The sequence below is a fragment of the Seriola dumerili genome, unplaced genomic scaffold, assembly GCF_002260705.1.
Source record: "Seriola dumerili isolate Sdu_G_001 unplaced genomic scaffold, Sdu_1.0 BDQW01000161.1, whole genome shotgun sequence".
In the NCBI taxonomy this organism is placed as follows: domain Eukaryota; kingdom Metazoa; phylum Chordata; class Actinopteri; order Carangiformes; family Carangidae; genus Seriola; species Seriola dumerili.
Window position 1 is genome coordinate 4,432,867 of NW_019174416.1, and position 17,673 is coordinate 4,450,539.

At 43.6% G+C, this 17,673-nt stretch overlaps 1 protein-coding gene across 1 annotated transcript in view; it reads left to right on the forward strand.

Moving 5' to 3' along the window:
- Window positions 1-17,673, forward strand: part of LOC111226769 (teneurin-1-like) — a 155,255-nt gene that overhangs the window by 76,329 nt on the left and 61,253 nt on the right. Inside the window, 6 exon segments of the mRNA XM_022752080.1 lie at window positions 406-613; window positions 5,047-5,148; window positions 7,929-8,123; window positions 10,438-10,638; window positions 13,235-13,420; window positions 13,787-13,933. Of these exon segments, the coding sequence (XP_022607801.1) occupies window positions 406-613; window positions 5,047-5,148; window positions 7,929-8,123; window positions 10,438-10,638; window positions 13,235-13,420; window positions 13,787-13,933 (1,039 nt within the window).

A 17,673-nucleotide genomic window follows, 5' to 3' on the forward strand; every position in this document is an offset into this window, starting at 1 on the left:
AAAGAGGGTGAGAAAGAAGCAGAGAAAGGTTGAGACGGATGAAATAATAGTCTGATCCACTTGAAACCTTGGGTGGTAAAGTCTGCCCATGCTATTAGCAGCACGTCAAGTTGTTGAACCAACTGCTGTGGAACATGTGTGGTGGAGGACTGAGCTGCCATGGATGATGATTTGCCCTTCTTTCTGTGGATTCCTGTTTTGCAGATATCCACTTCTAATGCTACTCCCCTACATGCATGTCTTGTATGTAGGCAGTTTTCCAATATATTATATATTATTTCCAATAATATTCAATTGGCAGTTTAACCCAGCAACAGCCACACACCACTGCCCGATGCTTGGCTTGTAAGTATCCATCGCATTTTTTTGCAGCTTGATTTGATTGTGTCACTGTGTTGTGTTCAGTTCGACTTTGTGAAACTGCTGGATGGGAAGGCGCTGCCCAGGTCCTTGACCGATCCCATCTCAACTGCCAAAGCTCCCAAAGGCCTGCTGCTGAGCGGCCTCCAAGAAACGGGCTTCATCGAGTACATGGACCCCGGTACCTGGCACCTCGCGGTTTACAACGACGGACGCAACCTGGAGCAAGTGTTACTCCACAGCAGCCCCATCGGTGAGGAGGATCAGTGCAAATTCACTCAAAGTAGTGGCATTTCTTTCCTTTCTTAGACATTTAGTGCTAGCATGAGTATGTGTCCTCTTTTTAGTTATACAGTTGTATCATATATGTATTCCACTCTTTGTAGCTCATGGTTGCTTCACTCTCTTTGTCCTTTCACCCTTTTCATCTGCTGACTTGCAGAAAGCAACAAACCACACAGGACAAAAAAAAAAAGAAGAAAAAAACAGTGGTTTAAAAAAAAAAAGTGGATTGAAACTCATTGACATTTGAAGGGAACTTTTCCTATTACAAGAGTGAGCTTGGCATGGCAACAGACAGCCGTTAGAAAGGGGAGGACAGCTCCTGTAGTAATGACAGGGCTTGCTAACTGCAGCTCATTGCTATGACACACACGGATGGCAGTGTAAATTGAAGGATGTGAATAATGCAAGAGTACGTGGCTGAATATAGACAAGTGGATAATTACCGGGGCATTTTCTTCACTCCCACTTTGTCCAGTAGCCCTTAAGAGAATACAGTATTGAAAAAGCAAAAAAAAAAGTGTTGGGAAGTGTAGCATCTCAGTCACATCAATGGGGGGAATTTTTATGGAGCAGACAGGTAATATGGCAATTACAGTATGCAGTATGTGATGAGTAGATACAGAAGCACTCCATGAAAAACACTGTTTTTGAATTTTTTCCCAGCGATCTTTAACTGCCCTCCCATTATACAGTTTTTATGTCATTCAGTAAATGATAAGGAACAGAGCACTCTCCATGCTTATTAGTTAGATATGTCTATCACCAACGTCTTAAAAACCCAAGTTGTAAGCCAATCAGTAAACAGCTCCGCAATGCCAAAACATTTGTACTGAAGACATCTTTTATCTTCATATTGACAGAGTCCTTTATATAATGACTGACAGCATGCGACAACTAAAGACAGATTTTATTTCAGAGCTGTCAAACATTTGTTGACACGTGTGCTGTCTGTAAAGTCTGGAATATACCAGACCTATCCTGAGTCACATATTTTGAGCCTAGCGGGAAACAGCAGCGTTTACAAAGAGTTAACGTTCCGTTTTTCTTTTCTTTTTTTCTTTCTTTCTTTCTTTCTTTTTTTTTCTATTTCCCTCTCTTCAATAATCAAAACAAATATACATGCAACAGATGGGCTGAGAATAGCAGCTCTTAGTCTGCTAAGGTTTTTCAAATAATTAATCAAGTGATTTGACTTGAAAGAGGAAAATAATATTAATGGATTGATGTCAAAGTTCATTTCACTGCCCATTTACACCTCTAACAAGGGTTACAAACAGACACTGCGTTGTTTTGGAGGCAGAAACAAATCATTGAGCTACAGTGCGATAAATTCTAATATGAGACACAGTATGCTGTAGCCCCAGAGTGGAGCTTTATGGGGGGAGATGGGGGAGAAATGAGATGATCTCTGTCGGGAAATTGAGCTTTTCCGCAGCAAATAGTAACTGGATACAACAAAGAAACTCAGCATAAATAAGAGAATATCAAAAGACTGTCGTAAAAATAAATAAATAAAATAAAATAAAATCAATACAATGTACAGTACAGTATGACAAAAAGGAAAATATGAGAACCTGGAGAATTGATGCTGAAGCACCAAAATATGCTTGTCCTCACAGAAATAAGGGGACATAACATGTTTCACATGTTTCAACATGCTTGAGAGAGAAATGAAGTCTGTGATTACATGAGACAGAAAACGCTGTCATGGACAATCATAATAATCATCAGCCTGATAAAGATAAAAAGAAGAAAGAAGTGAGTTGTGGCAGAACCTTCAAAGCTTCATGTGTTTGGTCAGCTGGTAACTGACCTGCATCAGTCGAAAGACATTACGCTGTTCTGTCATCTATTCACACACCATTTCACACACACACACACACACACACACACACACACACACACACACAAACACAGCCTTCAGTTACATCTCAATACACAACCAACTCAGTGCTGCTGCTGAGTTGGACAGAAAATTGTCGGTTACAAATGCTAATATACTGTACGTAGTGTAATGTACAGTGGGGTCCCAAAGTCTGAGGTCTTTCCCATTTACTTAAATACATTTCTCATTGATTCTGACCATCATGCATAAATGGCTCTCACATAAATGTTGTATAAAAAGGAGAGAGAGCATCTGCTGATTTCAAAAAAGCATCATTATGTGGCAAGAGATTGAATTTTCAAGCATATTTTGCCCTGACAAAAACAGTGGCAGATGCAGATAAAACCTTTTTTTTTCCATCCTCTATAGTTATTGACATTTACCTGTGATCCACAAAAGCTCCAGCTTCATGAATTCTGCCATTTTGCCACCTCCACTCCAGCCTCATCTTCTTTAATTCTACTCAGCCTGGACCCAGGCAGAGAGTGGTGCTTCCTGCGGGCTTATTAATTATGCATAATTGCTATACTTCACCCGTCATCACACGTCCTCTCGAATATTATATCTTTTATACAACAGCCAACAAAGTATGAGAAAAAAGTTTCATGTACATAACTGGAACTTTGAACAAAAAATAGATGATAAACAAAAGCGATGGTTAGCTAGCGGCAGTGTACTTCTAGTTAGCTGAGCAGCCATTTCATTTTTCCATCAATTCATAAAGCGCAAGGGTCATAAAGCGTGGCTGGAACTTTACGGGCTCATAAAGTACAATTGGAATGCTTATTTGACCAATCAGATCACTTGGCTGGAAGTACCCATTTTATAATAGCATTTAACTGCAATAACTTATGGCATGAGTGATTTCTAACTGGAAAGGGTTTAGTCAGTGGAAAGAGCCGAGCGGGTGTCTCACGGATGCCCGCACATGTGCACACACACACACACACATAGAAAGACACACACTCACACTTACTATACTGTAACAAATAAAGACATGACTCTTAATACATTACCTGTTAATTGCCTGGAGATTTTTATAGTTGAGACATTGACCTGGAGGATACAGAGCTTATATCACCGTTACAGCCCCGTGAGCCTTCTGACGGATCACTCATCTCCTCTGGTTAAAGAGCGACTTTGTGACCTTGCAGATGAGCTTTTGATCATTGTATGTGTCAGGTGCCAGATACAATATTGGAGTTTGTGTATGTGAGGCTTTTTTTTTTTTTTTTTTCTCAAGAGCAAGAGCAACGCACATATGGAGAAAGGTTTGTGAGCTCTCCTGACTGTGTGGGAGAAAAGATGATTGCCACTCCTTCTCTCCATCAGTGTGACGATGACAGGTGATGGAGGTGAAAATGACTTTGGTTTCTGTAGTGATGCGCTGCTGTGGAGGATAACGCCGCGCTGCCGGCTACTGGCAGGGCCTGTCTCATTAGCATGTGTCACATGCGCCTCAAGGCGGGTGTCACATAATAACTTTGCGTGCACGTGTTTGTAAATGTGTGTGTGTGTGTGTGTGTGCGCGTGTGCGCCGGCCATGCCACTGAAGGATTTGTCATCCATGCTCCCTGAACAGACCGAGCCAGGGGACTGCAGTGGTTTGATTCTGGACTCGGTGCCTGTTCAGAGGAGCCGAGCAGGACAGCACAGGGTCAAATAAAGGATGACATCCTTGACACCCATTTTAATTACTCTATCTGGCTTAGATAGAGCTCGCCTGGCAGAAGACAACCAGCAGCACAGTTCAGATCCCCCAACCCTGCTAGCCTCTGGGTACTTCTCCACCAGAATCTTCAATCTAGAGTGTAGCTGACGGAGCTTGGCGGGCTAATATAATGCTCTAAAAGCATAAAAGTGCTCTCCCTCTTTATCTGTCTTTGCCATGTTATCTGTACCCTGAGAATGAGATCTGACATGATGGACATATCAATGGGAGAAAAGGAGACCGGTAAAAGGAAAGCAGCTAATTGAAGTCCGATAGAGGACTATGATGAAACACATATAGCCTACAGAAGGATATGATGAAACACACATATCCAGATGAGACAAAGCGCTAGGAGGAACAAGCATCACATTGATCTTCGCCATGCTGAGAGTGCAGCTACTGTAGTGACACAGTATTACCCATTCTGCACTAACTTCTGCACTCACAATGTCAGATTTTATGTTGTTCAATCTCGTTCCAAACTGCGCCCTTGTAAACAGTTTGTTGATTAAGCCTTGATGTTTGTAAATTTGCGTGCAGTGTGTTTCCAACCTGTAATGCAGTATAATGTGCTTAGTGCTACTGAGTGTAAGTGAGTGCTTGGCCATTCCCCAGAGAGCGATAGCAGCTGGATCAGACTAATCTAATATAGCCCCTGTGTCTGGGGAGCCATCCATTTCTTATCAGATCTCTCATTCAATAACAGTGAGCTGTGCCAGCTTATGGAGTTACATGTGGAATATTTCAAGTTTGTTTTTTCTCTCTGCCTTTTATGTCTGATTTGTGAATGTGTGCGGTTGTGCAGACTCAATGGACGGTTGCTCCACGGACTGTAATGGAAATGGAGAGTGTGTGGCTGGACACTGCCACTGCTTCGCTGGATTCTTGGGTCCTGACTGTGCCAAAGGTGAGAGTTCATTCATTTCAATTGTAATTGTTTCTTAAATGGGACACAATTATATATATGAATTTGTCAAAAGGCTCAGTAGCTTTCTAAAACAGCAAACAATACTCCAACAGGAATATTTTTCAGCTATGGATTACTAGGGATTACGCATTTGGTGTACTAGTAGATATTTATAGCACCAGGACTTCAAAATAAGACCTATCCTGTTTTCTGACCTGCTCCCCCATTTTAATTGACAGTTGATACTGTTTTTTGTTAATGAAAACTGAACACTTCCTCCATGTTTATCTGTGGTCTTGACATATTCTATATAATGTACATTTCCACAGCACCAATTCCATCAGGGCACCAACAGAGTCATACGCAGTGCTTCAGAAAGTGTTTGCTTTAATTATCCTTGAGATGTGCTTAGAACTTGACTGGAGTCCACCTGTGGCAAACTGAATTGATCATTTAGAAAGGCACACACCAAGGTCCCACTTTTCACACTGCATGTCAGGACAAAAACCAAGACACGATTTCAAGTGTTCGAGAAACTCTCTGTAGACCTCCACAATAAAATTGTGGTGAGGCATAGATCAGAGCAAGGGTATAAAATTTCTTAAGTGTCATTTCTAAAGCTTTGAGTGTTCCCAGGAGCACAGTGGCCTCAATAATTGTGAAATGGAAGAGGTTTGGGACCACCAGGAGTCTTCCTAGAGTTTCGGAGCTTCAGACGTTCTCTGCAGAGATGGGAGAACCAGGTGGAAGAATGGCGATCTCAGCAGCACTCCAATCAGGCCTTTATAGTTGAGAGTAGAGAGGCTAGAAGCAAGCCACTTTCACTGAAAGGCACATGACAGCCCACCTGGAGTTTGCCAAACAGAATTTAAAAGACCCTGAGAGCATGAGAAAAAAAGATTCTCTTGTCTGATTAGACAAAATTGAACCCTTTGAGCAGAACTCTAAGCACTATATCTGCACTATAAGCACTATATCACCAGGCACTGCTCATCACCTACAGTGAAACATGGTGGTGGTGGCAACATCATGCTATCGGGGGGCTTCTCAGCAACAGGAACTGGGGGACTGGTCAGAATTGCGGGAGGGATTAATGCAGCTGAATACGGAGAGGTCCTTAAAGAAAACCTGCTCCACACACAACCTGAGACTGGGGCGACTGTTCACCTTTCACCACGACACAGACCCGGAGCATACAGCCAAGACAGCGCTGGATAGGCTTTGGGACAAGTCTCCAACTGTCTTTGAGCCAAAGCCCAGACATAAACCCTGAAGATGGCAGTTCACAGATACTTCTCATCCAGTCTGTCGGATATTCAGAGGATCTGCATGTGTAAAGGTTGTAGAGAGTTACCCAAGAAGATTCTATAAAGTACTGAATTTAGGATCTAAAAACTTTTGAAAATGAGAGACTTCAGTTTTTGATTTGGTTGATCAGCAAAAATGGCTATTTCATCTATTTATAATTAAATCTACGACACAAAGTGTGCAAAACCTTTATGAAGCCACTGTATACTCACCTCTGCTCTGCTCCCAGTTTGTCTTCGTCAGCAGACGTAGGGTTAACATTTTCAATCGTCTCCAGTCGCTTCCATTGTACAAGCACTGCTTAACTAGAGTCAATAAACTCATCACTTCCTGCAGAGATGTTTCACATTAAAAACCTTCTATTGTCTCAATGGGCACCCCCCCACCCCCACCCCCCCTGTCATTTCTGGCAGACTTTTAATGTGAAACATCGGCAGGAAGTTTTGAGTTTTATTGACAGCAACTTTAACTGAGCTTGAAAATCAGCAGAGTAGAAACAACTGAAATCAATGAGTTTTATTTTTGACTCTCTTCCCTATTGGTGTCTCTCCTCCACTCTTCCTCCTCCTTGCTCTCTACCTCTGCCGGTTTTTCCATTCCCGCTCTTCCTCTGTCCTTCTTTGTAAAATGATTGTAGTTGCATCTGTCTCATTGTGTAAAAACAGGTGATATGATATCACATCCTATAATTTATTTAGGCTCATCATTTATTTATATGCTCCTCTCATCTTTGCTCATTTTCTTTCTTCATTTTCTCAGTACATAGTGTTGGATTTAACAAAGGATCAAACAAACACATAACACATGCCCACACGCATGAATGCACCGGGCCTTCATTGCAAATTATCCCAGAAAAAAAGACATTGGTTCTGGATCGTCTTTTTAATCCATTTGAAGTCTCGAGCTGCCATACCTCCTCCAGCTGCAATGAGGAGGGGGGATGTAACTGTCAGCGCATCATCAGACACTCACTGACTTTATTCTACCTGGCTGTCATTACATTAGCCACACAGCTCTCCATCGCTGCATGGAGATAGCTCTGCTTTCCACCCTCATTCTATAAACCCCTAATGCTCTCTTTCCTAATCTTCAGTTTTCACGATTGTTTTCACGGCCTGTTCAGAGCGAGTGAGGTGACATTGGGGGGATTTTCTACAATTCCTGGGTTGCCGTGGTAGCTGGGCTCAGGTGGTGCTTGAGTAAATTGAAACAGCGTGAGGGATAAGCTGGAGAGTGTGTATGTATGTGCGTATGTGTGTAAGAGAAAGAGAGGGAGACAGAGGCTGCTTGAGGATTTGCTGAATCCGCGCTGTAGCTGAGATAAGAGAGCGTAGCCCCACTCACGGTAGGTTACTGCGGTCTCCAGCTAATATACTGCAGCACTGTGTGTGTGTGTGTGTGCGTGCGTGTGCGTGTTTGCATGTGTGTACTACTAGTGTATGTGGGTGTAATCTGTGTTTGTCCTGTTGCAGACTCATGCCCCGTGTTGTGCAGCGGCAACGGCGTGTACGAGAAAGGAAGGTGTGTATGCCTGGCGGGGTGGAAGGGGGCAGAGTGTAATGTGGAGGAAGGTCAGTGTATCGACCCCACCTGCTCCAACCACGGCTCCTGCATCCAGGGAATCTGCATATGCAGTGCTGCCTACAAGGGGGTTAACTGTGAACAAGGTAAGAAGTTTTACAGCAGAGACACACACCTCAAAATGTCAGCACACCAAAAACTGGCTCCACTTACACGCATTTAAATTAATGATTTTACTATTTTTAATTATTTAATTTCAAGCTGCACTAATCAATATCCATGTTTTGACACTGGATCAAATGACTATGTATAATTTGATAGAGGTTAGCACCCGATTCTGCAGACTCCATCAGCCCTACATAACATTTTAATCACGTCAAGTGAAATCAGCCAAATCAGTTTTAATTCATATGGCCCATATACAAAACAAAATTGACCTCAAATAGCTTTCAAACACCCTCTATCCTTAGACCATCAGACTCTTAAAAAAAAAAACTCAGTGAAAATATATATATTTTCATCATAGTTTTCATTCTCTAGCAGCAAATCCACCCACATTCCAGCTGCAGCAGGCAGCTGTTTTCAGCCCACTCAGCTCCAAATGGCAGGCGGACACAGTTAGAGACTAGCTGGTGAACATATTGGAGCATTCAGCAGCTAAAGAGCCAGATATTCCCCTCAGGTGTTGGTGGAGAACAAAACTGAGCTAAAGGGAGAGTGAATATTCGACTTAACATTCATAAGGTTGCCAGAAACACAACTCGTTATGGATGCTGATAATGTTACAACCTGTCTGCTGGATGTATAAATAAGCATTATTTGTTAACCTATTAGCTGTAACAAATCAATAAAGTAATAATATGTGAGTGTTCTGCTTGTTCAATTTACCCCTAAGTGGCCAATAATCAGTAAATGCAGTGTTAATAATGATTTTAATTAATGATTTTACTATTTTGAATTATTTAATTTAAAGCTGCGCTAATCAGTATTTTTGTTTTGACACTGGATCTAATGACTATGTGTAATTTGACAGAGGTTACCACCCAATTCTGCAGGCTCCATCAGTTAAAATTGCAAGTTAAAATTCAATGCAATTGCATCAATTGGCTTCAAATAAAATACATATCCATAACTTGCTCTCCCTCTTCTCAGTATCATAGTTTGACAGCGCCAATGTCAGACTGAAATCCATAAAAATCATATGTACTGCTACAATCTGCATAACTTTCTCTTTTCAGTGCCCATCAAGGATAAATGTCCATAAATCCACCTTGCAATGTCAAAAAAAAACACACTCAGATCTTACCTCAAAATCATTTCACATCAAATTTAGACTTTGTGTGCAGTATCAAAAGCAACAGACTGTTGTTTACACCCCTGGTTACAGAACTGACAGGAACTGCTCATAGCCAATACAGCATGACTTTTCATGGTGCATGGACTCAAATGCAACATTTTCCTTTCTGTTACATCACCTAAAGCATTGTGGGAAGCACAGTTTCAAGAACTCAAGAAACGTTCAACCCAGACAGATACAAGAAAAAACAAAATAAAAGGAATGACACAATCTATTAAAATAGCTTTTTTTAAATTTATTCATTCATTTTACAATAGATTTTGCATCAGTACTAAAGCACAGACTGTCCTATCAACATGGTTCTATTAGGACAGACAAACTGAGGAGATACAGCCCAAAAACCTGAACAATTGTAAAAAAAAAAAAACAAGTAGCAAATGTATATGTTATTTATCGTTAGCCGAGACATAAATGTTTAAGTACAGTACGTGAAAACAAAGTCAAGTGGCCTAGGGTTCAACAGTATAAATGATTTGTTTTATTTCTTTCATCATCATTCTTTCTCATCTGCTTGCAGCTGCTCACTGTAAAATCACCCAATAAATTAGCAGAAAACAAACAAAGCCATATTTAAAACAATTATGATGTTACACTTGAACATAACCTGATGGCACAACGTACTAAAGACCGCCCTGCTGTTGCCTCCAGTATCTGGGCCTTTAGAGACTGAATCAGGTGTTTGACCTTGAGCAGCGGAGCTGACCTGAGCTGAGCTGAGCCGAACTATGCTGAGCTTTGGCTCGCTGCTCAGAGCTGTAATTACACACACTAACACAGTGTAGCGCGGACCACCCTGAGAGACACACACACACACACACACACACACACACACCCACACACAAACCAACCCATTTCACCCCTTATCAAAGCCTCAGTTCTAAGTGTCCTATGAAGTGTAATGTTGTGGAACAGATACAGGGATTGTAGCGAGGGTGGTTAACTCCTGGATGGGATGCAAAGAACACTGCTTTCATACTCGGTGAACTGATGATTATAATGAGACAGGCACCCCCACCCCACATCCCCACCCCCCACCCTTTCACTCCCCCCGCTCACCTCTGACTCATTCTTGCTTTTCCCTCTCGTCCTCCTTCTCTCCGCAGTGGACTGTGTAGACCCTCAGTGCGGCGGGCACGGCGTGTGTGTACGCGGCGAGTGCGTGTGCTCAGCAGGCTGGGCAGGAGTGAGCTGTGATGACCAGCTGCCAGCCTGTCAGGAGCAGTGTTCAGGACATGGCACCTATCTCCCTGAGTCAGACACCTGCGCCTGCCAACCCAACTGGACGGGACCAGACTGCTACACTGGTAAGACCTGAGGATTATTGTTCACACACAGAAAAAAACACTGAAAATTGCAACTGCACATCACTAGTTTGCCAGTGTTCTTGTAGCACGCATGGTCTTGCCAGATTCTATTTTCTGGGGATTTGATAGACATGAGAGAGGAATATGGATTTGAGCCACTCTGTGGAATGTGTGTGTGTGTGTGTGTGTGTGTGTGTGTGTGTGTGTGTGTGTGTGCGTGCGTGTGTGTGTGTGTGTGTGAGTGAAAGAGAGAGAGAGAGAGCGCACATGCATGTGTTTTTGCAGTCCCTTCATGCTGGTCGTAAATGAGATTTCCCCTCATGACTCTGTGACGGCAGCACTCTGGAGCCCCCCCCCCCCCCCCCCCCCCCCCCCCCCCCCCCCCCCCCCCCCCCCCCCCCCCCCCCACCCCCCCCCCCCCACCCCCCCCCCCCCCCCACCCCCCCCCCCCTTTCCCCCCCCTCCCCCCCCCCCCCCGCCCCCCCCCCCCCCCCCCCCCCCCCCCCCCCCCCCCCCCCCCCCCTCCCCCCCCCCCCCCCCCCCCCCCCCGCCACCCCCCCCCCCCCCCCCCGCCCCCCCCCCCCCCCCCCCCCCCCCCCCCACCCCCCCCCCCCCCCCCCCCCCCCCCCCCCCCCCCCCCCCCCCCCCCCCCCCCCCCCCCCACAACACCCCTCCGCCCCCCCCCCCCCCCCCCCCCCCCCCCCCCCCCCCCCCCCTCCCCCCCCCCCCCACCCCCCCCATCCCTCCCCCCCCCCCCCCCCCCCTCCCCCCCCCCCCGCCCCCCCCCCACCACCCCCCCCACCCCTCCCGTCCCGCCCCCCCCTCCCCCCCCCCCCCCCTCGCCCCCGCCCCCCCCATCCCCTCCCCCCCCCCCCCACCCCCCCGCCGCCCCCCTCCCCCGCCTCCCCTGCCCCCCCCCCCACCCCACCCCCGCTTCCCCTCTCCCCATCACCACCTCGCCCCCCCCTCCGCCCCCACGCCCGCCCACCCCCACACATCCGGCCCCACCCCGCGCCCACCCCCCCCCCCCTTTCAGTAGCACTCACTTTACTGTGCATTTACACTGTGACACACATACTCATGCACACAAATATTCCCTTCAGCTACACGAAGAAAAAAAGCCAGGCGAGAAAAAAAAAAGACCTCTCTTCTCACTTTGCTCCGAGGCCTTTCAGAGACTGTTACTCTGAGGAACATTCAGCTTGGCATTTAAAAGCTTGCTGATGTTTATTCAGAGTACCCATTTACCTGTACTCTAGATATTAGTTAGTGTGCTGTTCTTTGAATATAGTTCTAAAAGATTCTACCTTAACTTTTTGTTCGCACCCAGTACACTCTACACTGAAGATAAAGAAAACACAGTGAGCCAGCCATTGTAGTAGACCAGTAAAGCGTGTGTACCGCAGTGTCTCAAATATAACGTGCAGCACTCTGCGGTGCACAGTGAGAAAAGTGTCCTTGTCCTTGCAGTATAAGCTGACAGCGAGGAAAATAGCCATTATAAGACCGACTTTCCACTGTTTCCACCACCCGAACTCAATGCCGGTTTTGGGAAGGATCCGCTTTACCGTGCAGACAAATGATTTGAAGGCAGCTGGCATTAGCTCCCTCTCTCAGGTGTATGCATGCCTTATTACAGTGATATAGCCCATGATAATGATAGACCGTGGCTGAATATCTGAGATATGAGCGGCCTCTCTCTACCTGCCGGGCTTTTAATCAAAAGGACCCGGCAATTCTACATCCTGGTCTTGTTGAAGCATAGCTAAGCTAATGTAATTCTAATAGAGAGCTGAAAAACTCTCCAACTTTAATCCACTTTTTCCTTCCTCTCCATGCTATGTATATTTAAATTGAAATAACTTTTTACTGCAGCTGGATAAGTAGTCTTTATGTGCCTCCAGCACTTTGCTCTCTTTACTGATGGATGAGGCTTTGCTTCTGCAGAGAGGGAGAGGGAGAGGGGTAGAGAGAGAGAGAGAGAGAGTTGGATGGCGAGGAGTGCACAGAAAAGGAAATAGACAAAAAGAGGAGCAAAGAATTTTAAAGGGATGTTGCAAGAGAGGACGAGAGAGAGGGAGAGAAAGATATAGAGAAAAAGAGAAAGCTGACAGAGACAAAGATGGAGAGATGAAGAAAAAGAAAGGGTATTAACATACCCAGCAAATCTGATCAAAATGTCAGAAAAGAATAATAGAGCTGAACTGGAGTCCCAGTAGTTTAAATATGCGGTGCAAATACGAATCATTTGGCTGTTATTATGAGTCTATTCACTCTTCTCCTCCTTAAGGGAGCTCAGCTATTAGAGGTGGGAAGATTGTGTATTGTGAGAAAGTAGACTTTTTTAGCCTCTGAGGTTATCCTCTTCTATCGCTTGTTTTTTTTTTTTCTCTCTCACCTATATCCGATGGCTCACCCCCAATTCTGAATTTTTAAACTTTTTTTTCTCCTCTCTCCGTGTCCCCTGTGCCTCTTTTTACCTTTTCCATTCTTCCAACGCTCAATTCCTCCATCTGTTCCCCTCCCTCTCATTCTCTCTTCCTCTCACACTTACACGCTTTTTTCTCACGTATATCCCCACCCACCTGTTTGGCAGAGCTGTGCCCGGTGCCATGTGGCAGCCATGGTGTTTGCTCAGAGGGCCAGTGCCAGTGTGAGGAGGGCTGGACCGGCGCTGCGTGTGACCAGAGAGCATGCCACCCTCGCTGCGAAGAACACGGCCAGTGCCACGACGGGACCTGCATCTGCCAGCCTGGCTGGGAGGGAGAGCACTGTAACATTGGTGAGCTGTGTGTTGTGTTTTAGCATGTGGGAGTGTTGAATTATTCCCTGTGATATTTTGATTAGTATGATTAATAGGATAAAAAAAAGTTGTGACTGTTGTTGGATTAATTTCCTTCTACAATTTCATTTTCTTGACCAATTCTCACTTCTTCTTTTTCTCCACAGTTACTCATGATTTGGACGTCGTTGTGAAAGGTAATTTATCTTTATTTTAGGATTTAAATTTCATATTGTGCACTTTGTCACAAATACCAAAACTGTGTGTGTGTGTGTGTGTGTGTGTGTGTGTGTGTGTGTGTGTGTGTGTGTGTGTGTGTGTGTGTGTGTGTGTGCATGCGTGCGCACACATGTGTGCATTTTTCAGACGGCTGCCCAGGGTTGTGCAGTGGGCATGGGCGCTGTACCCTGGAGCAGAGCGGCTGGCGTTGCGTCTGCCAGGCTGGATGGAGTGGGCCTGGATGCAGCGTTGTCATGGAAACTGACTGCAGTGATGGAACAGACAACGACGGAGGTGACATTCTAACATCATCTATCATTTTCTATCTCTTTTTATCTTTCTTACCTCCTTCACTTCTGTCTTTTTGAGCAGATTGTCCATTCCATTCCATTACTTCTCCTCCTGTTTCTCCCGCCGAAAAATCTGCCTCATTGTTCCCCCCCTTCATCCCTCTGTGTTGTCCCAGTCCTGCTGAGACTCCTGTAGAGTCCTGCTGGTCATTATTATACTGAATATGTATTTGTGTGTGTGTTTGAGTGTGTGCATGTGTGCATATGTGCAAGTGTCTATGTCGGTTTTTCCTCTTATCACAGCTAAATGTCTAATATGCATACCACCTGCTAGGATAAAAGGCACTCAGTGAAATTTTCAAAAGTTTAAATACAGCAAACCATGCAGAATAGATTTCTGCTTCTTTGGTTATGAGGTGTGTGGTGACAGGTGAGAGGTGTGCGTGTGTTGCTCAGCTTCATAGCTGTGTTTTTCTATCCTCATGTGTAGAGACAAGAAAGCAACATTTCCACAGTAACGGGGGCGCTGCTCATTACAATCATTTCCTCATCATATCATCTGCAGCTCTTCTCCAATACATAACAACAAGTTTTAAAAACATAGTGCAATATTACATTGTTTTCAATTGTGCCCATTCACAAACTCCATCAAATATTCATTATGGACATGCCTGTTAAGCCGCTGCTGTAATCCATCATGGCAAACAAGGTAGTGTCGCTTTTGTTTGTAGGAAAAGCTTCTTTGTATGGTTTTTTTTTTTTTTTCTCTCTTTTTTCCTCTTTGTCCCTAAATGCAGCTGCTGAAATTTCACTCTGTCCATTAATATTAACAGCCAAATGTAACCACTGCAATTTGCGCTTTCTACACTGCGCACAGCTGACTAGGGCTCATATGAAACAACACCCAAAAACAAATACACACAGTGAAGGCACCATTTAGTGGTTCAGCATAGGCTGTTTGTGAATGCGTGTGCAGCAGCTGGTCAAAATGACTCGGCAGAGCGACAAGGTAGACCTGCGTACCTTCGCTAACAGAAAATCTTTTACTTACTATTCACACTGTTGTGTAGCCTATTCCATCCACTGCCATAATACTTGCTCATTTCACATTAATTACTCAGGTTGGGCAGAATGTATGATCATGTACTCAATTACTGACGTCTACCAAACCTTGTGCAAAAACATTGCACTTGTGCACAGGTCGGCACCCCAATCAAGATATGAATAAAACTATTTCAGTTTATTTGTGTGCACTAAATGAAGATTTTTGCACAAACCACTTTTGAGCAATTAAATGTTAAACTTTTAAGGAAAGACCTATATCAGCACCCCATTAACGGCCAAATGCCTTGAATTAATGGAGCAAAAATGTTGGGTTTGTTTGCACAATTGTATACAAACGATGTGCAAGCAAATGATTGGCCACTTTGGACGTTAATGGGGTGCTGAGGCCTATGATTAAAATGTAATGTTTAATTTTTCAAAAACGGTGCACAAATGAGCTAAATTGGTGTTATTGATATCATGATCGCCAACTTTGTCGATGTACAAACTGGTGCAACTTTGTCCTGCACACTTAATTTGTTAGTCAAATCATATTTGAATTTTCATATCAGTCTGTGTTGAGGCATTTCATTCTTCAATATGTAATACTACAGCTGCCTTGGCCTCCAGAATCCTTCAAGTGTCTAAAGCTTGGTACATTAACACACACACGACAAGGCGTACATGAACAGCGGCGTTTCAGTCAGCACACACAGCAGCAGGAAACCTCAAACACATACATAGTTGTTTTGTCATCGCTTTTTCAGGCTGTGGTGCGAAGTGCTGTTACTGCAATGTAACCTTTTTTTTCCTGCACATTGTTTACCAAAGATACATGACTGACTGAGCCAACACTTCAGAAAACCAGTGTAGATGGCTGCTCAAAATGTGAATTACAGGCCCCTACTCTGGATTTAACCTCGCAGCCATGCAATAAAAAATGTCTTGTGGACTATAAAACTATGGGCTGAATAAAGGGAACGAGTCACAGCAGGACTGCGGCCTGCCAACAGTGTAGGCACTAATGGTTATGTGTCTGTATTATATTAATGGATTATGCTCCGTGTCATTGTTCTGAATATTTTTTGTTACTAATGTGTGTTTCATCTATGGTCTTTCAGGAATAAATAACAATAATAATTATGACAACAGTAAAAGGATTGTCACACTGTGCATTCAATAAATTTTACACATCGTATATATGAGTTAATTCAGTCACACCTTAAACAAACTCTCATTTTGCCTCCTGATTTCACACATAAAGATCAGTTTACTGGTCATTGGGTGAACTACTCAGTCTGTGAAAACAGTTGGATAATGTCTTTCCTTTTTTTCCATCAATTTGAAAATATCAATAAAGATATTGATATTGTCATTGATTCGATATTTTCCACATCCAACAATAAAAAAGCAAATGTGTTCGCATCCAGTATGAATGAATATATCAAAACCAAGTAGATCATAGTCCCAACATTATATATATATATAGTGACAAAATGTAAATAACAACAATAATGTCAAACCTACAAACATACAGTAGTTCATAGAAAACACAGCATTTGAATATTAAAATGGAATTATAGAAAGTAAAGTATTTCACACAACTGCCAAGGACCACTTATATTTGCACCTCATCACACCAAATCTGCATCCTCCATATACAGTATAAAAGGACCCGAATGTTTTCAAAGAGTGACTGTTTATGATGATTACTTTTATTACTTTTTACTATTAAAACGTAAAACAACAAAATGTTGTTTTCAAATAAACAACATACTACGTAACATCTATGTTATTAGTGAACTTTAGAGGTTGCTGGCAGGCAGATTTTCTTACCTTTTAACAGAGCCAGACTTTCTGTGTCCTTTTGCTAAGCTAAGCTAACCAGCTGCTGGCTGCAGGCTTGTTCTGAATGGACAGATATGAGAGGGGTATCACTCTTGTCATCTAACTCTCGGCAAGAAAGCAAAGAGTCATATTTTCCAAAATGTCAAAATATTCCATTGGCAGGCCTGGGAGGTCTCACAGAAAGGTGCTTTTGAATTTTCTTACGGGAAGTGTGCCTTTTAGTTCCAATGTGGGCACACACTTCCCATAATATATAGCTCTGCTGCCTTGATTATGACCATTTTTCCTGTCTTTTATGAGTCACCCAGCATTATGTATAACACCCAGCAAGTGTTATACATAATGCTGGACAAGCCCTTTGATACATATGTGTTGATTTGATTTGATCATGTTTTCTTTCTCTCTGTATGAGTAGGTTGAGGAGAGGCACTAGAGGTTGAGGTGATGAGTGGGTGGATTAAGAGCCAAGCATGATATATATGGCATTATATGCAAAAGAGAATTCAGTATATGCACGCTGAATGGCATTACAGTATATGGTATTATGATTCCGTATGAATATTGATGAATATCCTCACGTGTCTGTACTATAGGTGCAAAACTGTTCAGTTTAGGTATGATAATGCTACGGTAAGACTCACTGACAAAGCCGTATGGAGACCGTTTACACTTCTCTTATCTTTCTATCCTTCCACCTCTGTGCACAGCTTTTCAAATACCATAATTTTCTACCACACAATTCAGCCATCTCCCTTAATTGGCAGATATACTGTAGGCTCTCATAGCCCTCTCTCAGAGTAATCTTTTTGTCTCTGAAGATAGACAGAGATGGAAAGATGCTATCACAAGTAA